At 37.6% G+C, this 22,474-nt stretch overlaps 1 protein-coding gene across 2 annotated transcripts in view; it reads right to left on the reverse strand.

Annotated features, from left to right (window-relative positions):
• Positions 1-1,518: 1,518 nt before the first annotated feature.
• Positions 1,519-22,474, reverse strand: part of HMCN1 (hemicentin 1) — a 349,616-nt gene continuing 328,660 nt past the window's right edge. Inside the window, exons 100-107 of one of the 2 annotated variants that reach the window (XM_036442229.2) lie at positions 21,596-21,730; positions 19,149-19,262; positions 18,217-18,342; positions 15,882-16,010; positions 13,318-13,668; positions 9,116-9,235; positions 4,477-4,603; positions 1,519-2,943 (exon numbers count right to left, since the gene is read on the reverse strand). In XM_036442229.2, coding sequence (XP_036298122.1) covers positions 2,577-2,943; positions 4,477-4,603; positions 9,116-9,235; positions 13,318-13,668; positions 15,882-16,010; positions 18,217-18,342; positions 19,149-19,262; positions 21,596-21,730 — 1,469 coding nt within the window. In that variant the 3' untranslated portion in view covers positions 1,519-2,576. The remainder of the gene's footprint in view (positions 2,944-4,476; positions 4,604-9,115; positions 9,236-13,317; positions 13,669-15,881; positions 16,011-18,216; positions 18,343-19,148; positions 19,263-21,595; positions 21,731-22,474) is intronic. The other variant, XM_045583144.1, reaches the window with a different exon arrangement.

A 22,474-nucleotide genomic window follows, 5' to 3' on the forward strand; every position in this document is an offset into this window, starting at 1 on the left:
ATTGTCTGTAGTTGCTTTTGTGCTAAAACAGCAGAGTTGAGCAGTAGCAAGAGAAACCATGTGGCCTATAAAGCCCATCTTTCCCTTTACAGAAAAAGTTTGCTGACCACCAGTGCAGAGCATAGGTCTTCTTCTATTACCATTAGGTTTATTACTTATACTGTACTGTAGGTAGACTTCATCCGACATGTAAGGGATTGTATATATTTGAGTCTAATATTACCGATGACTAGATTTCTCATTTTCCAATTTGGTTTCTGCCCTTTGGAAATATTTCCTTTGCTGCTAGTTGTCCCTCCGTAATCCTTGGAATTTTTAGGCTCTGAGGACTGTAGTTGTAACACACAAGACATAGTCTTGCTCCCTACAGCTTTGCTTGATGCTTCAACACCCTGTTCTGCCATCCAAAGGGAACAGACAGGTTTGATAATTGATATCATTGCCTATCTCTGCTCAACCACTACGATGGTTACGAGGTATTTAAAGACAGTTTTGTCAGAGGTACCAGGTTATATTCAAGATTCTGGCTGCATCTTCTGGCTTCACATAGGACTATCCAAATCAAATAGTGTAGTAACCAGAAGTCTATTCCTACCAGTGACTGCTCAGTACATGGATGGTCACTCTATGTTTGCAGAACATTGGACAAAGGAAATGAGAACAATTAATGTGGTTTAATTTTAGAAAGCTCGATAATCAGGGTCATGTGCTAATGGGAAATGTCAGGCACCACCTGGAACTGGTTACCAAATAGGCTGTGAGTGTCCTTTCCAAGGCCCCAGGAGTCACACAGATGTCTTGACTGTATTAAACCAGCATTTCTCCAAGTGTTCGGTGAGTTGTTACGATATATTGGAGAACATTTTGACTTGAACAAATGAAATCTATTTTCTACTGAGATGGTACGATCCTTCAGTGTTGATGTTCACAGTAAATATTTAATAGGAAGACATATTCTACAATGTTTCCAGACTTGTTTGGTCATGGAGCCCGTTGACTCAAAATATCTTTACTGAACTCATGTTCTCCAGAATATTCTTTGGCAAACGCTGAGTTAGGCAACCACCTGCCGACTGTAGACTTAGATGATTTTTTTCCAGGTTTCTTTGAATAATGTGATTCTAGGTAAAAATCCTTCATCACAGGCCATGATTAGGCCTTCACTAGTTTATTACTTCTTATAGTTAGGTGATGGATTTATTTGAGGTAAGATATAAAGAAACTATTTAGGTGAGAAAACTGTTCGTCAGTGGTCATAAGAGGTAGAAGGTATGATATTTCTGCCACTTAATTGGCTGTGCTGTCTTAAGGAAATTACATACTTATGAGTCCCAGGATCTTGGCCTATACAATGTGAATAATAATACAGCATTTCCTACTCAAGAGCTGCTGTGGTGATTAAATCATGACACATCACATACTCACAAACATATGTGGATGTGGCTATACACTTCATTCCCTGTGATAGCTGTGAGGAAACAAATTTCAGATTATTTTCAAAAAAGTTAAGACAAAGGATGTGAAAATTTTATTTTAGCTGGTTTTCTTGTAACATTATATTTTTATAAAATAATTTTATAAAAGAGTTCATCAAGATATTCCATAGAAAATACACACTAAGGTAATATATGTACACTTCATAAAAATAGAATACATCTTGGCAATTGCTTCCAGAGTCTGTTACCACCACGTACAGTGTATTGACGTTTAACATTTATGCTAATTGAACATTTGAAAATTTTCAAGAAAAACAAAGAAAACCGTCCCATTGATATTTAAAAAAAAAATGGTTTCAAACTGATAGGAAGGTAAAAACAATTATGGAATGTGAAAATGAAGGAGCTAATGGCAGATTATATCAAAATATATGAACAAAGATCCATGCCATCAACAATTATCTGAGGACAAAGTAATATTTTTTTTTCTAGGATCATAAATGGTTCACTGAAAGTAATATCCTTATTTTGGATGTTCAAAGTGAGCATCATTTGGGATCATCATAACCTTCTAGAAGCTGTACTATATTTCTAAAACAAGTGGTATTTTTTTCTTTAACGTGAAAAGAGGTGTCTAAGTCATATAATAAAGTATCAATACTATTTTTTTTTTTTTTAAGAAAGCAACTTCATAAGTTACTTAAGCTTTGCTCAGGAAACATAGCAACCAGTTTAATTACTGTAAAATGGCCAAATGCACAAAAATCTGCTTGGCTTTGAATTATCATCATAATTTGTTTATGGTATATTTTTAAGGGAAACGATCTTAGCTACTGTGCCACCATAGAACATCACCGACGTGTCCCGTTACATGTTCAGAGATCATCTTTGGAAAGTAACTGTTCCAGTGTAATAAATAAAGAAGAGGATGCGGGGCTTTTCTAGACCATAAGGAAAAGATGTGGCCATGGTGGGATCCTGAAAATACCTCAGCAGTACCAAGGAACGCACCCAAAACAGAGCATAGCACCATTTTCAAGTTGCCAAGGTTGCGACCGTGTAGGAGATGGTAACCTGGAAGCGAACTTGATTCCCGTGATTAATGCAGTTTAAATATGTGGGTTTGCTTTGGCGAGCTTCTCAGTACGGATAGGCAGACACGGCTATGTACACTATGAATGTGGTCTGGTACTCAATGGTCCCGTTGGCACTGTAGGATAAGGCTCGCACCCTCATGCGGTAGGTCTCTGCTTCTCGGAGCGGTCGTGTGGTGTACACGACCCCTTTCAAGTTCTCCACCCTCAAGGCAAAAGGAACAGTCTGTTCCTCGTCTACCATGAGAAACGTCGTCCTGGGATGCATCACTCCATCCTGCGTGTATGCAACCAGCCGGATTAAATCCTGATGGGCGGCTATTCCAAATGGGAGGGAGACAAGTTTGTATTCCAAGGCATATGGGCTCGAGGCGCATTCCAGATCATTGGGTGGACAGTTCTTGAGGCAGAACCTGAGGACAACAAACACATGAGGCGCATATATAGTTTCCTGGCGTGGAGGCGGGAGGAGACATGATGCAGGTGATGCTGATCCATGACAACGCTCAGGCACTGAAGGCAGGAGGCAGCCTGCCTGCAAGAGCAGAAAGGCTCCCCCCACGTGCAGGGTCGCTAACTCAAACCAGATGCCAGAGGGCTATGACAGCGTGCTGGTCTAGAGTCAAAGAGTGATCTCTCAGCTTCATGAGAGTCAGAAGCTTTTGAACCACGGAAGTAAGGATGAGTACCACAAGAGAAACGTTCAAAAGCCAGTTTTGGAAATGGAAGCATCGGTACGTTTACTGGAAACTTCTTAAAGAAGGGAATGCAGGCTTTTAAAATGTTAACATCTACCCCAACACTGTTGGACAGCTGAAGCAGATATTGATAATATTTGGTTTATTTTTTGAAAATAATGAAAGGTTAAGTAGGATTCCTGGTTGGGGGGAGGGGGGAAGGAAACCCTCCCTTTTGTATTTGTCAGCCACATTACTTTAGATGAGAAACACTGAACTTTCTTTGTCACGAGCCCACCTTCGCTGCTTTGGAGTCATCATGACTTTTGAATTGTCTGCCAGAAATCACTGGTAATAAAGGGTGAACTTAAAAAAAAAAAAAAAGCACAAAAGGTCATTTTCTGAAGATATGTATACTAGTAGATTCCTCAGTCTTAGTATTTGTAGATATTTCATAAGTCTAGGTTTTTAATCCCTCCCTTTCTTATTCCCCTTAGACCAGTTAGGAAAAGCATTTTGGTGGATCCTGGGCAAGCCACACTTGACCTTGTTACAGGAAGCTGGGAGCCACTGCTGATCGGAAAAGCAGAGTTTGAGCTCCGGCCAGCATCTGGTTTCAGATCTACCTTCTTACTAGCAGGTCCTATTCATGAGGAGCATTATCTCTGATTTCAAGCACCCCATTAACTTGGTACCTGAACAGAGAAGAACATTTCTGTAAGGAGAGGGAGTCGATGGAAGAGTAGTTTATTCGGAACCCAGAGAAGACAGTGTTTCAGACAGCAGGAAATGTATGAACGGGCAGACTACTGACTCACACTTGCTCATCTCCATTCTCTCATTAAGTCGCCGTGAGTCATCACAGTGAGAGCCAAGGTCCTTCTTGGAATGCTCTCAGTGCTCAGAGACCTCCAAGCTCTGAGGTAACACAAACGGACACTAGGAAATTTCACGGAAAGGCAGACACCCCATAAAACGCTCACGGCTGAGGCGTAATTCTAGATGTTGCATGGCGGATTCCATGCTGGGGAGACGGCTCCAGGAAACCTGGTGGCCCTGCGGGATAGATTAGGTCGCCGTGGGGACCGCAGGATGAGTTCACTTCTTGCCCATTCATTGAAGAAGGAACACACTGTTACCCCAAATCCCTTTGGATTATGACTTCCTGTAAGTTAGTGGTAAACACGGCTAGAGACAGAGTTGGTGGTGAAGGAGGGAGAGGGAGAAGGATGTTTAAGAGCATGTCTGGGAAGAGAAGGCGAGACTTACCCTGTGTCAGGGTCCCGTTGGTAGTCGGGTGGACAAGGTGTGTCGATGCACTGGTAGCTTCCTCTCATGTTGAAGCACATGCGATTCTGCCCGCAGCGCACATTCTGCTCCAGACACTCATCAATATCTAGCAACAGGACAAGGAACAAGCAGAGTCAGTAACACGGTCAGAACAGGCCAGCAGAGCGGCAGGTGGACATCTGACTGGCATATCGAGGGTTAGTCTTCTCCTCCCCATGAATGAATTTGGTTGCTGTACCTAAGCTTCCTCAGTCACAAAGTGGGGATCCCGATACCTGGTGTACTGTTCCCAGATTGCTCTGAGGATAAGTTTTTGTGTGTTGTTTTTTTTTTAATGTATGTGAAAGGACATAGAAAAAAAAAAAAAAAGCACTGTGAAAGTAGTAGAGGGGAAGCTATCAAGATCTCTCTGGTGTTCTTTTATATTTGGAATATAGAGTGCATTTGAGTTTTATAAAGCAAATAATACTTTAGTACACACACACACACACACACACACACACACACACACCAAACAAACAAACAAACAAAAAAACCGCTAAAAATTTAAAGGACATTGTGAACCTCGAATGAGCCTTCCCCCAGTATTTTGTTTTTTAAGTTCTGATTGTGCTTCCTATTACTAGGTTTCTCTTAGGACTAGTTTTCCCACAGGATTGGAACACTCTTGTGAAACAAGTTTTTATTTCCGTCAGACCTCACCTTTTGCCTTTGTGAACCAATTTCTAATTATGGTTCTATCTCCTTGACAAAACAAGATGGCCTTCAAATGGAGTGAAAAGCCCTCTAGGGGAATGCGAGTGAAAGTCAACTAGCCTTTCCTTCTTTGCTGTCTTAAAACACATTCCCTTTACACCCGTTCTCCATATCTTAGTTGAGCTGTAATTTTTACAGTGAACTCATGCAGAAACATGGAGTCCTGGAGACCCAAACTTGGACACGAGTCTGTGTGCATAAGACCAGCTACCTTATCACATATTTTCATTAGCTAAATGCGAATCTATAAAGGAAAGTCAGGACCTGATAGACAAAGTGTGTGTCCTTAGCTTCCTAATAATGTAACTCTACTCATAGCAAAGCCTTCATAAGCATTGGAGCTCTGGGCAGGGGACTGTCTTCATCTTCTGTCTATTCTTCTTTCTTCAGGATTAGGCACCATACAGACATCCACTGTACTCTCTCTGCTCATCTTTCTACTCACTGACTTTTACAAAACAGCCAAGAAATATGGAGAAATCGCTACCTTCTGTTATTTGACATTGTGGTGATGCTAGTTTTTAAACATTATTGCTACAAGAAAAAGATACCAAGATGAGGTAAGAATTTTTTTTCTATAAATAGCTGTAGAACATATGAATGCATTTAACCAAGTGCTTCTGGATAGATTATATATAATTTAGAATAAACATACTTGAAACACTTATTTTACAGAATTCTGATTCTTGATAAATAGCATGGGTGACTTTGTAAACCTGGATAGCTTAGAATGCTCATTTCAAATGCAATACCGATACAGTGTTTTTAAATTTTTAGAATTAGATTAGTGGTGATTAAAATTTGCATAAAGAATAAAAAATATTTCTGTTGATTTTAGAGAGGAAGGAAGAGGGAAAGATAGAAACATCAATGATGAGAGAGAATCATTGATGGGCTGCCTCCTGCATGTCCCACACTGGGGAATGAGCCTACAACCCAGACATGTGCCCTAACAGAATGGAACCACAACCTCCTGGATTCATAGGTCAAACCTCAACCACTGAGCCACACCAATTGGACAAGAATTCTTTTGTTTCTCTCCTTGTCTTCTTGGGCAAATCATAATTGGGTGTGTGTTTTGTTTTCATTTTGCAGCCTTGTGACTTCTACTTTTCACTAGAGTTTCTATCCTTGTTCAATGTCAAATTCACTCTAGTTTCCCTTTTATCACTGATATTTCTTTTTTTTTTCTTTTAAAAAATATATTTTATTGATTTTTTTTTACAAAGAAAGAGAGAGGGATAGAGAGTTAGAAACATCCATGAGAGAGAATCATCGATCAGCTGCCTCTTGCCCACCTCCTACTGGGGATGTGCCTGCAACCAAGATACATGCCCTTGACCGGAATCGAACCCGGGACCTTTTAGTCCGCAGGCCGACACTCTATCCACTGAGCCAAACCGGTTTCAGCAGCACTGATTTTTCTAACACTAGTGCATAAAGCTTCAAAATGCACATGAGAATGAGAAGTAGTCTTTTGTTCCTTGTAAATGTTTTAAGCACTTTCTAAAGCTACAAAAAGCCTCCGAGTTAGTCTTTTGAATATAGACTTCTGTAAAGGGCATAACTGTTTTCTTTTGTGTCTTTTTTAAAACTACAATATACAACCCATTTAAATTGCAAACATTTCAAATAGCACCTGTTTCTGATTTATTCATGTTATTTCCACTCTGAGGCTCAGCTGAAAGCTGAAAAATGTTTTACACCAAATGGATAACAAAGACAGTAAAAAAAATTGGAATAATTAAGAAAAGAAGAACGTGAGAATATGACATTGTGTAACCCTTAAAAACCTGGCTGAGGGGCTTTGCAGACCAGCTGGTTATTCAAAATGCTTCAGTGTTGACCCTGCTTCCTTCTGCAGTGCCTGGTGTACCTCTAGGGAGTGTGGAGTTAGAGGTGGGCATTGCCACCTCTTCAGAAGGACTCTCAGGTTGAAGATCTGGAGACAAGTTATAAAACAGGGACAATGCAAATGCTCTCACCTCACCCAGCTGCCATAGTACAATAACCCTGGTGTTCACTGAATCATAAGGGAGACAGAGGACTATTCTAGACATTATGAGATCTGTGATCAAGTCCTACTCTTGCTCTTGACTGGTCCAGGACACTGACGCTCCGATAATCTGTCAGTTTTTATTATCTTTAGAATGAGTATAAAAGATTATCTACACTGCTGTTAAAAAACAGGATACCAGTTGTTCTGGAAAAACATAAGACTATAAGGCAAAATACTGTTTGATCTTCCAGTTCTTCAAATCTCAGTAAAATGTTCCTAACAGGGTAAGTTCTTAATAAATATTTGGTGACAAAAGGTTGTGTTCACTTTCCGCCTCCAGCCCCCATGATCCAATGGGGCCCTCAGAGTGCAAATGAATGAATGAATGAATGGGTGGGGGAGAGATGGGGACGATCATGGTAACCCAGGTAAAGTCATTTTTTTTTATTCTGAGACACATTTTCCACGAGCTACATCCTAGCAAGTCTTTTGTGAATCTCACAGAGGGAAAATTCAATCCAAATTTGATTGCTACTGATTAAGCACTCTTTTGCTGATTTTATTTGCTGTACTTTAGAAAGGATACACTTTGCACATGACAGAAATGAATAAAATTTGGATGTTAATGAATTCGTAATTAATAAAATTAAGGTCTTGCCCACAAAATTGAGCAAGTTTCTTGGATTTTCAAGATTTATACAAGTTCTAATTTCTCTTTAATATATATATGCAATCTCATACCCTTAGCAAAGTACAATGCCCCTTTCATATTTTTTAGTAAAAAGGGTACTATTGAGATTGATATTTTTTCTTTTTCTTTAAAAAAAATATTTTTATTGATTTCAGAGAGGAAGGGAGAGGGAGAATCATTGATTGGCAGCTTCCTGCATGCCTCTACCTTGGGATTGAACCTGGGCATGTGCCCTGACCAGGAATCTAACTGTGACCTCCTGGTTCATAGGTTGAGACTCAACCACTGAGCCACACTGGCCAGGGAAGGTTGATATTGTTTTTCTTTCTTCCATTACTATACATTGTCCAAAGCTATGTTATAACACATATAACTATGTTATGTTCTTTTGTGCCTGGCTGTTTCCACTAGAATCTAAGATCTTGAAGGAAAGAAACTGCATATTATTATTATTATTATTATTATTGATTTCAGAGAGGAAGGGAAAGGGAGAGAGATAGAAATCAATGATGAGAGAGAATCATTGATTGGCAGCCTCTTGCATGCTCCCACCTGGGGATAGAGTGAGCCTGCAACCGGAACATATGCCCTGACCGGGAATTGAACCATAACCTCCTTCCTGGTTCATAGGTCGGATGCTCAACTACTGAGCCACGTTGGCTGGGCAGAAATTACATATTATTCATTTGTTTGAACTTTTTGTATCCTGCAATGCTAAAACATCTGTAGTCTCAAATAATGAATGGATTTTTAAAATCAATCTACCCACTGATCTCCAAGCCAAAGTACAAAATAATGCTTAACACTGAAGTAAATCTACAGAGCACTCTTCCCACTTCCCCTTCCATCATAGCTGAACTGTGAAAAAAGGTTTGAAAAGGTCTAGCTCCATTAAGTCTTAAAAATATATGAGATAAACTAGTTTAGGCATTCTTGGACCTTCAAGTGAGATAACACCAAAAATGTTTCTCAGCTACTTCCTTTGGCCACTTGCTTTCTCATTGCACCTTTTAATGCAAAAGCAAGGTTTAAAGATACGTCAACAGGAATGAGAAAGAGCGGGAAGCAACTGGGAGCATAATTTTTCAAGAAAGAAAACATTTACTTTCTCACAGTCTCCTGTGTTGGTTTTAAGTGAAGTTGCAGCAAACAACATCCCAACATTGTCTCACCTTGACACGTCTTTCCGTTGAGCATGAGTTGATAGCCAGGTGGGCAGAGACACTGGTAGCTTCCAAAGGTATTTTTACACTTATGCTGGCAGGTGTCTCTGTGTGCACACTCATCAACATCTGGGGAGAAAGAGAGTGGAGTGGATAACCACACAAAACAAAGGCGGACTGTGACAGAACCAGCAATAAACAAGTTGTGGATAGAAATTGTAAAAACTTCTTGGTGATTTCATACTCATGTGTTTAAAATGCTCGGAGCTGTTTTCTATCAGGGTCTGTTTTCAATGGAGTCCCATATAAACTGCACTATTTTATAAAATATGAACATCTGTGTATAAACACATATAAGCTGAAACCCCAAACGGCCAATTTAAGTAAGTTAAGTAAGGCTGGAGTAACAGACAAAACAGATTTGTATAATATCCTAAACCACCACAGAACAAACTCTTGACAGAATAGAAGAATCTCCTAAAAGAGGATATTAGTTTTTATTTTATTTAAACTTTAGCTGTCTCTCCCTCTTTTTCTCCCTGCACCATCCCACAAAATTCATGCTTAGCTTTCCCACACCCAGATGTTATCAAGTGGAGATATGTTTGTTTTTGTGACTATTCATCAAACTTCATATACTTGTAAAGTACTAATGGCAACCACATATCCACATCTATACACACACTTTAAAGCTGATTCTATTTTGAAAATGAAATGTATTTTAATAAACACTGCCTTTATAATTACTCAAAATGTGTATACATTTTTTTGGACAACCTGCATATATATAATTGCTGTGTTATCTTGTGCAGAGAACTTAACTTTTCAAGATCTCAGTTGATTTTTCTGCCAAAAGGCAGAATTGTCACTAATACAGTCTCCCTAGTTTATAGGTTTTTGGAAGGTTCATATATAGTAACATATGTGAAAGAATTTCCTAAGCTATAAAAATATATCTGTCTGCTATTATTAAACAAAGCCAAGAAAATAGCAATAAAAAAAAAGTAAAAAGAGGGAACAATTGAAAATTAATTGATATTTGCTTTCAGGATGAGATGTGAGTAGGGAGGCCTCAGATTTCTTGTCCCAATTACTATATGTTTTGCTTTGATTATTTTAAAATTTGCTGACACACCAAACAGTGTAAGAATGAAGAGGAGAATGTGACGTGAAATGGGAGTAGGGGTGATGTCAGATGGAAGAAAAGAGAAGGCAGATAGAAACTTTGAAATGTCTCAGAGCAAAATTAGCATTTTGTGCATAGCTCAGAATATAACTGCAATGATTCAAGGTCTGCTAATGATAAACAATCATCAAATATGGGCCAATGTTTTTGTTCTATTTTAGTTAACCAAAGCATTTGTTTCAGAACTTGTGTGATTTACTTTTCCTTTTTCCTTTTATAATCTGCTTCCACCTAAAATAATGATAGAAATGAAAGTGATGGTGATTTCCACATAGTCAATATCATAGGTCCCAGAGTAAGAATTCTAGTGATTTCTGTATATCCAGAAGCTCTGCAATCTTCCTTTTTCTGTGAAGCTTTGGAATCAATTCCTCGAAAAGTTAAATTTTAGCCCAAGTCTAATGATTCCATATGTTAATTTGAATCTTTTGTAAGTTATCTATCCCAGATGGTTAATTAAAGGCATTTGGTGTTTTACTACAAATTGCCCATCTCATAATTCCAAAGCTGTCTGCAATCTTGGTGTAAATTTCTTTATTAACACAACACTATAAAATACTCACCATATTTTAAGAACTATTTCTAAATGTCCACATCTATTAATTGCCCTTAAATAAAACTTAAATATCGAAGAACTGACTAGTTATAGAAAGTTTACTTTAGATTCTCCAAGATCAGTTCTCAATATGAAACAGTAGCTGCTTCAAACAGTAGATGGCTTGGGAGATATGAATTATGTAAACATAATATTAGTTTACATAATATTACAATAAACACCAAGACACAGAAAACATATATAAGACTCTACCATGATGAAACTAGAGGGCATAGACTGGTCGAGAAAGAGAATTGGGTTATTAATAAGGAATACTTTCTTAAAATGACTTGGGATTTCAGATGATTGAGAAGTTAGCTAGATGGTGATGGTATGTGTATAGAGTATAGTTTAATTCATTTACCAAAGCATAAACAAAGAGTTTGGGGCAGAAGAACAAAAGTAGAAGAGAAAAACTTGTCTCAAATGAAGGCGAAGTATGGGATGATATAATATGATATGAAAACTCTTCAGTGAGACTATGTGGAAGAAAATGTGAAAGACAACATGTCAGATGCTAATTCTGTCAATAAAAGAATAATGAAAAGTTTTAACCAACAAAGAGCGCATTCAAAACTGCGGGCATGAAAAATTGCCAGTAGAATAATTTGGAGCAAGTCAGGAGTGGTGTTTGATATACTACCGTGTTTCCCCGAAAATAAGACATCCTCCGAAAATAAGACCTACTTACAGGTTTCCTTCTGAGTGAAATATAAGGCATCCCCCTGAAAATAAGGCCTCCCCCCTATGCTAAACATGAGAGATTTGGTCCACTGATTCTGAAAGAAATGGAGTCACAAGAAATTCACCAGGAAATTCAGGAATTGGATTGTTATGATGATGTTTCAGAAGATGATGACATGATTGTCATTGAATAAATGAGTAAATTCTTGATACTGTAGGATTCACAGTTTGTCTGGTTTGTGTTGACAACTACCGTACTACCGTACTGTATACAGGTAATAAATTTCCTTTATTTTCATTTAACAATAAATGTGTACCGTATTCTTCTTCATGGAAAAACAAGACATCCCCTGAAAATAAGACCTAGCGCATCTTTGGGAGCAAAAAATAATATAAGACATTGTCTTATTTTCGGGGAAACAGGGTAGTAAGGATAGTGGAGCCCACAGTTTCAGTAGTGCTTCACTGTATAGGACGAAATGTAGAGAGTTGTTGATAAATGCATTAACGTTTGATGTTTAAGGAGTAAAAGAAACTAGTCCTGTCTAAAGATCTAGGAAGCTGATCACAGGAAAAAGATTCCATATTCTATTAAGCTTCAGGTACATTAGTACATCTAGACAGAGGATTCTTGGGGAAATACGGACCTAAAGAAAAAAGGTTAAAGTTTAAATACCCAGAAGTTTGAGGGTCTATCTGAATACAGGTAAGAAATAAGAGAAAAAAGACAAAACCAGAAGTCAGCAGGACAAGAAAATTTAAAAATGTTTAAAAGAAACATTTAACAGAAAGCATATTTAGGAGAGAATAAGCAAAGTGTAGAACATTTAAGAAAAAATACAAGAACATACAATTGGCATAGAGGTCTGTTCTATTTAAACAGAGGCTCTTCAACAGAATTTCTTCCCTCCCTCCTTGCCTCTGTTTTCCCTCTCTGCTTTCTTGAACAAAGACTGGGGCTAAGTCCTGTTTGCTAACTCCTCTTGGTGCATGCAAACTGCAAACACTCACAGAAAATTGATTCAAACGAAGGACAGATGGTAATACTTGCAACTTCACAGAAAACAAGGTTTCAATTTTTGAGATGGAAATTATGCTTCCCTTTTGCAAACAAATTAAAATTCAGACTTGTGAGTTTAGATAAAGACATTGAAAGCACATACTTCAGGGTGATGGAACCAATTTAATTTGGTCCTGGCTCACACGACCTCTTCCGTGACTTATATACAAAAATAATCAAACTGGAAAATTCTATGTTGAGTGTGGGACAACCGTCCACACGGGGCGGGTTGTCATACAGAATAAACAGTCCCAATGAGTCACTGAAAATTTCACTTTTAACCACTGCTTTGACATCAATTAGCTGCAGCCATAATTATGGTACTATACTATGGGACAGTATGTATAATATATTCTCTTTTTTTAAAAACCATTATTTTGGATGCCACTGAAATTGATTTCTATACAGCATTAATGTTAGCAACACCTGCAGGTGACCAAAGAACTGTCAATATAAAACAGTAAATTATTAGATTGCACACATGTAAATACATCATTTACTTGAATAAAATCTTGTAATAGTTTTCGGTGCTAGAGTAAATGGCTTAAAACTTTGAGTCCTCCCAAGATTTAAGATCGGATGTAGCTCCCTGCATCCACACGAACACGGGTGCTTGTATGCACATATGCTTAGACTGGCTCATCAGAGAGCCCATAGAAAGGACATGCAAGAGGGCTGACATTTACCTACACATGTGTCATGGTTTGCCTCAGAGCCTTCAGGGCAAGTTTTCCTAATAGTCCTTCTAGTCCTGGAGAGAGATGTTCTGCTGTTTCTATACTCTGAGTAGGAGCTGTAGAGATGGGAGTACTGTCTGTAATGCTGTTGAGGTTGATAGTTGTTTCTCACGGGGGAGAACCGAGCAAGGTTATAGCTACTGTACTGAGTGCCATAAGCGGGCAGCCTCTCCAATCCAGCGCAAGATTTCCCGTCCCCTAATAAATGTTGTCCTGGTGGACAGACACACTTGAAGCTGCCGGGGGTGTTGAAGCACTGATATGCACAAGGCTTAGGCATTTGTTCACACTCATTAATGTCTGCTCATGTGCCATGATACATAAAAAAAAGAGAAAGAAAAAAAAAAACACAACAGATACATACACAAAACACAGGAATAAAGAATCAGTCTGTAAAATGAACTGAAGACATTATGTTACCCTCCAAAGTCAGGAATACAGTCATCTTGCAATGGTTGTGGACTTTTGAGAAAGCTTGAACCATTCAGTTATGAATATACGAGAAGATTTTATGACTATCTCTAAAGACTGCTTCATATGTACAGTAGAAACATAAAGGGACATATGGAAAAATGTGGTCTAGAATCTGGAAAAACTAGAGTTCAGAAGTAATATAGATCTTAATTCTGTTGGTGAAACAGTCACATTACTAATTTGCATTTAATTATAGTATTGACCACTAGTGCCTCTAATTTTTCATGCATTCATAAGTCTCAGATGCAAGAATGTTGGTACAACTACAAACATTTTTATTTTCTTTTGAATCAATAATTATTAATCCAAACCAATTATACTTTTTACAAGAAAATGAAAAAGGACATGAAGATAGAATAATTTCTTAATAAGATATAAACCTATAAAGTCTATAAAATTAAAAAATATTTCTTTTCTTCTGATTTCTAGGTCAACACAGAGTATCACTTGTAATTTTTTTCAGTCAATTGGATAAGTATAAAAACCAGAGATCAAAACCAAATTCTTAAATTCATTCCCACATGAAGAAAAACATAAATTAAGTAAAATAAGTAGTAAATTTTGCTTTAAAAATGATTTTAGTAGGCAAAAATTTAAATTAACATTTTTAATCTCTTTAAGGCAATGGCCTTACTTTCTTCATTGTCTTATTGACAAATGCCTGATATTCAACTTCTGATCAAATTAGTGAACATGTAAACACATTTCATTCTGCTAGGTCACTGTTATGACTGATCAAGTTGTTAAATTATGTATAAGTTACAATATCTAAAGAGAATACAGAAATAGTGTGTATTTCTGTTATTAACAAGTATTAGTATTTATTTATTCGAGTAAATGTATTACTTTGAGCATTTGCTATGTGCAAAGTACTATGTTACATATGGCATAAAGACAGAACTCAATCTTTATGGAAGAATTTGCTATAAATAATTGTTAAGTAGTCAACCAAGGTAACCAATTTTAAAAGCATAGCATGCAAACCAGGAGCCAGTATTTAAAAGTCCACATGTTTTTTGCCGCTCTTAAATATTCTGAGGTTAAGGAGAATTTGATAGGTTGCTTTCTTTATTCTAAATGCATTAATTTAATAAAAAGCATATGATTATCTTTTCACAGATATTTTGTATTATTGCCTTACTTTATATTCAATTATAACTAAGATGGAAACAAATAGGCAATTGGGAAAATTAAATGAGATATTCTTAATGTAGGGAATGCCACACAGTAAGCACTAAATACATGGCAAATAAAATAATAATGATCCATGTGCTTAAATTGTGTATTCACATTTTAATCCCTCAGATTTAAACCTTGATATTACATGTATACTTCACATTCAAATGAAATATATCTATGAAAACATTTATGTCATGTACATAGAGAGATAAATCAATGAGATAATCTTCACGATTAAGTTGTCATGGTAATTATATCAGAACTTTATTTTGAAATGTGTAGTGTACAGTAAGCTCTCTGTAGTGGTTATTATTATCACTTGAAGTCAGTGTAAATTGAACTCAATATCAAGTGCCTAAGAAGTACAGTTGACCCTTGAACAATGTGGTGGTTAGGAATGCCAACCCCCATGCAGTCAAACACCTGTGTATAACTTTTGACTCCTCCAAAACTCAGTCATCCCTCAGTATCTGCAGGGAGATTGGTTTTAAGACCCTGTGGATACCAAAATCCATAGATACTCAAACCCCTTATATAGAATGGCACAGAAAAGTGTGTATAGTCCTGCACAACAGGAGTTACTAGCTGCAGAATGAAAATACTGTCTTCAATCTGCAGTTGGCTAAATACCCAGATGCAAAAGTCAGGGCTGACCGTACACTGATTGAAAAATTTTCAGATACGTTACCCATGCAGTTCAAACTGATGTTGTCCAAGGGTCAACTGTGCTATGAATTACTTAAGCCAAGTTGCAAATCTTCTAATTGAGGCAAGAAAGCATTTGAGGATAGAGAGAGGTCCTACTCAAGTTGGTGAGGCTCAGTAACTTCATTACTCAATAAGAGTTCCGGGTAACTTACCCATACAGGGTCTTCCCACTCCTTGAGACCGGTAACCTCTTGGACAGACACAGCGATAGCTGCCTCTTGTATTCTCACATATCTGGTTATATCTGCACTGATGGGTCCCATCTTTACACTCATCAATATCTACAGACATGGAGGCAATAAAAAGTAGTAACATTTTCTCTTTCAAAACCTGATATTTATTTATTTTTATTTTTAAAAATATTTTTTTATTGGAGAGAGAGAGAGAGAGAGAGAGAGAGAGAGAGAGAGAGAGAGAGAGAGAGAGAGAGAGAGAGGGAGAGAGATGTAAACATCAATGATGAGAGATAATCACTGACTGGGTGCCTCCTGCATGCGTTCTACTGGGGATCAAGCCCACAACCCAGGCATGTGCCCTTGACCTTTCCGAATCAAACCTGGGACACTTCAGTATGCAGGCCTCTGTCCATCAAGCCAAACCAGCGAGGGCTCAAAACCTGATATTTAAAGTGAACAATTTTTGGAATTGCCAAAAGTTGAATTTCTCACCTGGAGTCAGAAAACCTGGGTTCAAGTCCTCTCTCTGTCACTTATTAACGGTTTACTTCTTTCCTCTTGTTCCTTATTATGGAAAGAGTTCTGTTCTCAGCTTTTGTTTTTCTTTCCCCTGCTCAAAACTCCCTCCTCCTTTGGTCATTTATATTAGTGACTCCGGTGAGCTTGTTGTATTTAGAGCAACAGTACGATATGGTTTCTTTCCTACAATCCCACATGCCTGGCTGTTAGCTGGTCATCTCCATCTCCTTGTTTTATCAGTCCTTCAAACACAACAGGCCCCAGTGTCTTATCATTACTCCCTTATTTGTGGTCAAAGTATTCTTTCTCCACAATCAACTAGGCTGCAAACATCAGTTATCTTTAACTTACTCCCTCAGTTTCCAAGATTGGGTAATTTCTATTATACTTCCTTCGATCAAATCCACATATCCCCTCTTTCTTTTTCCACTTGATATATTTTTGCTGTACCTTTTTAAACAGCCTTACGATCTTTCAGTTCATCTCATTTCTAATTAATCTTATCATACATAACTATAGAGTCAATGGTCTTAAAATATTTATGATTGCACATAACTGCCTACATTATCTAAGTTGGCTGCCTACATTCTCTATTGGCTGCTACAATACATGCTCTAAGTTGGCTGCTTTTCTTCGGTAGTAAGGAAAGTATTAACCCATATCCATAGAGCTGGAAAGAGTCCAACTCCCCAGTTTTTTTTTTTTTTAAGTAGTATACTAAACATCCATGTACATCAAGTACCAACTGAAGGTCAGTATTCCTTCATTTATATTTATGCCCTCCCCGAACTCTTATATTATTTGGAAGCAAATCCAAGACACATTATAATATTTATTAATAACTATTTCATAATTTTAAATAAAGTCCTATTTTTAAAATGAGAAACTTAAAACTCAAATTTCTGGGTCATCTTAAGGGTCACCGAAGGAGAGATAGCTGCCAAGAAAGAAGGATGAATTTTAGCATGTTATCTCTAAGTCCAGCTCTTCTGCCCCTGAACAGGGCTTTCTTTCTTTCCTTTCTACCACCTCTACCTGTTGACATTCTCTTCAAGGCTATATGCAAATGTGACCACTTCCATGACTCCTCTGAGAGTCACTCCTATTACATATGATCAATTATTCAAGTATTCTCGTATAATTTTATTTTACCTTTTTGTGGTGTTGCTTTCTACCTGGTCTTATAGTTTGTTTCTTTCTTTTGGTGCAGGAAATGGAGTTGGCAGATCTATCCGAGTAGATTGTAAGAATATAAGAGCAGCAATACTATCTTTTTAATTTTTGTAAATCATGCAACTCATAGTTCTGCTAACAATAGCAGTCAGAATGGGCACATAAAGAATAAATTTACACAGAAATACAATTTATTTTCTGGTCATTGATTTAACATTTAAAGAGTATTTAGCACTTTAATAATTATATTTTTAACTTTCAATAAATCCTACGATTTTCCCCCCAACCCTCATATAAAATTCTACACATATATGTTAAATTTCATATTAGAAGTAAAGAGAGACTATTAATTTATGTATATATTAAACTATATAAACCAGATGTGTAACTGATGGAAACTCAAATGGTCACATGTCTCCATGGTGAGCTTCCATTTCCTGGTATGGCTATGAATCCCAGAATCCCAGAGGTCAACCATACTAGAAGTTGGGGATGAAAAAAACCCCCAAAACACCCAACCTATGAGAAAAGACATAGGTCCTTGTTATATTAAATGTACTCTAATCATTAGTTTTGAAATGGATGCCTTACTCAGTCACCGAACTAGCCAGGCACTCACCAATGCAGGTTCTGTTTTCCGCCTTGGTCATCCCATTGGGGCAGAGATCAATGCACTTGTAGCCGCCACGGGTGTTCTCGCAGTGCTGGTCTGGTCTGCATACGTTCTGGCGACATTCATTCACATCTTCACAGGAGAACAAAGGGCATGCAGACCGAGAAGACGATTGTGTCAACATTGCCATAGAAACTCTACTTTTAGACTTTAAAGATATTTTAGACTAATATAGATGTTGACTGCATAATCACCATGTAAAGTGTTTAAATCCAAGGTGACACAATTATAAACATAGTAATAAAAATCAAAAACATGTCACAGAGTTGATGGGCCATACCAACCACTTCCTCCTCCAAGAAAAATTTATACATATCTGTATATATACATACATATATATATACTAATTATTGTATTATTTTCCATGTGAACAACTTTAAACCTACTTTTGCCCCATCTTGTATTATACTTCTGTGAAAAAATTTGGTAAATATAATAGGGGGAAATGTTTAAAAAATGGTTATGTGACCCATAAAGCATAGCATTTGCTTCCATTAAAAAAATATATTTTATTGATTTTTTACAAAGAGGAAGGAAGAGGGATAGAGAGTTAGAAACATCGATGAGAGAGAAACATCAGTCAGCTGCCTCCTGTGTCCACAACCAAGGTATCGAACCTGAGACCCTTCGGGCAGCAGTCCAATGCTCTATCCACTGAGCCAAACCTGTTAGGGCTCCATTTTGTTTTTATAAAGACCATATATATATATATATATATATATATATATATATATATATATATATATATGATGATGATGATGATGCATGGTAGGTATTCTATCTTTAAATCAGGCCCAGGGTACAGCACATGAACTGGATCAGACACCATTAAGAAGTTACAAAGATGCTATGTTTTTGAACTCGAAGCCCTTTCTTACCCATGCATTTTCTGCCCTTGAGCTGGTACCCAGGTTCACACCCACAGTGAAAGCTTCCTATGGCATTGAAACAGCGGTGGTGGCAGGGACTGGATTCTTGACATTCATTAATATCTGTTAAATGAAAAAAAAAAAAAAAACCCTTTCATTATATTGTGCTAGGAAACTTGGATTAACTTATCCCAAATAGTTAACCCTTTAATAATCTTTGATAATTATCATGTTTAAGATCTTCTCTAAGATGAATTCAACACAATTGCTCTCATATAATCTGCTAGATAATGGACAGGATTAATGGCCGGAGAGAGTATCTTTCTTCAATGCTTCTGTCTTGGCTAGTGACTCAGAGCTATGTTGACACAGCACACCTCTACTTTGAGTACTTTACCATGTGGCTCCCACTCCTGTTTCCAGGAAATCTCAGCCCTGGAATGTTGCTGACAGACTGGAATACGAAGATAGGAAAAAATAAACGGAAGCTAAGATCTTCTGCAATACATTTTGCAGTTGACCTTTCGTCCTCATTTCTGCTGCTATTAGTGTGAGGCAGGTCTTTATCACCTTGTGCCAAACTGACTGCATCAACTTTAGTATTTTGCCAGATCGATCTTCCCAAATACCGTCTGCATCACAGTGTAACAGCAAAAGTGCAGGATGAACTCTCCCCACTCATGTCCTGCCTTCTCCCCTCTCCTTCCATCCAGTCCCCCTTCCTCCTGCAGCCCATCTCTTCCTTTCTCACCAAGATGAGGACTGTGGTCCATTGATAATTTCCTGCTCTTCAGTATTTAAAGTCTTTCCTATTTACTGTCATCTTTCTCCAAACCCTATAGATATAACCAAATATTTCCCATCCTAACAATATAAATCCCTCTCTTAGATTTATACTCATTTCACATTTCTCCATGCTTCTGTCATTCTATTCTAAACTCTTCAAACAACAACAACAAAACAAAAACAAAAACCAAACAAACCAATCACCATATTTAGGCTCTCTTATCTTTACTTTCCCTTCCCAAACTCGAGATTGCTGATGTCTTATTTTGTACTTGTTTTCTATTTGAGAGCTTCTAATTTAATCTTCAAAATCTGCACACCTTAATGCAAACACATATGTGATCATATAATTTTTAAAAGTTTTCATATACTTTTTTCTCTTTTGCTTGGGCCCCCTTATCCTTTACTCCCATACCCACCAAAACCAACCTGTAATAACAATCTAGTATAAATGATAACATCTCTTCCATGTACCCATATATAGCTTTACTTAAGTATATGAATGCATTTTCTTTTTCTTTGTTATTGTTTGTTTTCTAGTCACATAATCTTTTCTACACAAGTTACTTAGAGTTTCCTACACTTCAATGTCCTCAATCAACAACACTTTATAGAAATCTCTTAAGCCAAATAGTTGAGCTCCATTCTACCCTTTAAAATAATTGCACAATGGTTCATTCTGTGGATGTACCATAATTAATTCATTTTTTTCTATTATTGATAGGCATTCAGTTCTACATCCACTTTCTCTGTTTCTATGAAAAATCCTGATAGGAGTTTTACTCATAATTACTAATCCTTAGTTAGCAACCAAGATGTCCTTCGGTAGCAAATGGGTAAATACGGTGATCCATTCATATGATGAAATATTATTCAGCATTAAAAAGAAATGAGCTATCAACCCAGGAAACCACATGGGAGAAAGCTTATATGCATACCACTAAGTGAAAAAGCCAACCTAAAAATGCTACATACTATATGGTTCCTCCTACTGGTAGTTATATGACTTTCTGGAAAAGGCAAAACTGTGGAGACAATAAAAATATCAGTGGTTTCCAGAGATTTGGGGGGAAGGATGAATAGGTGGAGCACAGGAGATTTTTAGGGAAAGAAAACTATTTGTATGATATTATAATGGAGGACATATGTCATTATTAATTTATCCAAGTCCATGGAAGGTACAACCCCAAGAGTGAACTCCAATGTAAACTATGGACTTTGGGTGATAATGATGTGTCCACGTAGGTTTATCCTTGTAAAATATGTATCCAACCTGGGGCAGGATGTAAATTCTGAGGGAGGCCATGTGTGAGACGGGGCAGAGATATGTGAGGAATATCTTCATCTTTCACTCAATTTTACTGTGATCCTAAAACTGCTCTAAAAATACAGACTATTAAAAAAAAAAGTCCCTCAACAAATATTCTGCAATGGAGTTTAATAAAGCAGATTTTATTAGATTCTGCCATATAATTTCCTCTCAAATATAATAGGAGAATGTTATTCAAAACCACAATCCTGCAACCACTTGAAATAGCCATGGAATATTACATCGAAAGACCCCAATTGAGAAGCTCAATCTATAAAAATGTTCACTTTAAATTATTCAAAAGTCAGGGTATCTTAATTCTTAGTAACGTAAGATAAAGCAAAGGCCTTTGTTTTCATACCTTGGCAACTCATCCCATCAGAGGTTCTTCGGAAGCCAATTCCACAGCGGACCACGCAGCGATAGGACCCAATGGTATTGTCACAGTCCTGACCAGCATGGCATGTGTGTCCACCTAATGCACACTCATCAATATCTGCAACAAAGTGAGGCATTCAGCCAAGGTGAGCTGAGAAACCAAGCTAAGAACCTGCTGTGAAAATGGGGATAAGAAAGCAATAATAGCGCTTGAAAAACATACAGGAGCAAAAATGCTGACTTTTTTTTTGGTTGAGTCATTTCATGTGTGTTAAATGACTGACAAGCTCAGGGTAGCATAGTGTGATAGTGTCGCAGACCAATCTATCCATCCAGGCGTCTTCAAACTACGGCCCGCGGGCCACATGCGGCCCGCAGAGGAGTCTGATCCGGCCCGCCAGGTTTTTTGGGCAGTGAGCGCAGCCGAGGTGTTACAGTAGGAATTAGTAGTTCATATAGTCCGGCCCTCCAGCTCTCTGAGGGACCGTGATCTGGCCCCCACTTTAAAAAGTTTGAGGACCCCTGCTAGACCACTTATAAATTAGTGTGTATGTTACTTCTCCTTCCAGAGATCACAGTTTTCTCATCCGTGAAACAAAAACAACAGTATCTGTTTCTCAGTGCTGCCTTAACAATGAAAGGAAATGATGTCCAATCCACACTGGACACTCCGTCAATGTTATTCCTCTCTCCTCCTATCCCCTACTCTTTCTCTCTTTTGCATGTAGACGGGGGCCCCCTTGGCATAGAGGGAGAAATCCTTTCTGCTTTTCATTATTTTTTTAATTATAAAACTAGATCCTTACACAATTGTAACTTTGAAGCATATATAGTGTCTGCATAGAAATTTTTTTTTTATGTT

Source organism: Pipistrellus kuhlii, unplaced genomic scaffold, assembly GCF_014108245.1.
Source record: "Pipistrellus kuhlii isolate mPipKuh1 unplaced genomic scaffold, mPipKuh1.p scaffold_m20_p_18, whole genome shotgun sequence".
In the NCBI taxonomy this organism is placed as follows: domain Eukaryota; kingdom Metazoa; phylum Chordata; class Mammalia; order Chiroptera; family Vespertilionidae; genus Pipistrellus; species Pipistrellus kuhlii.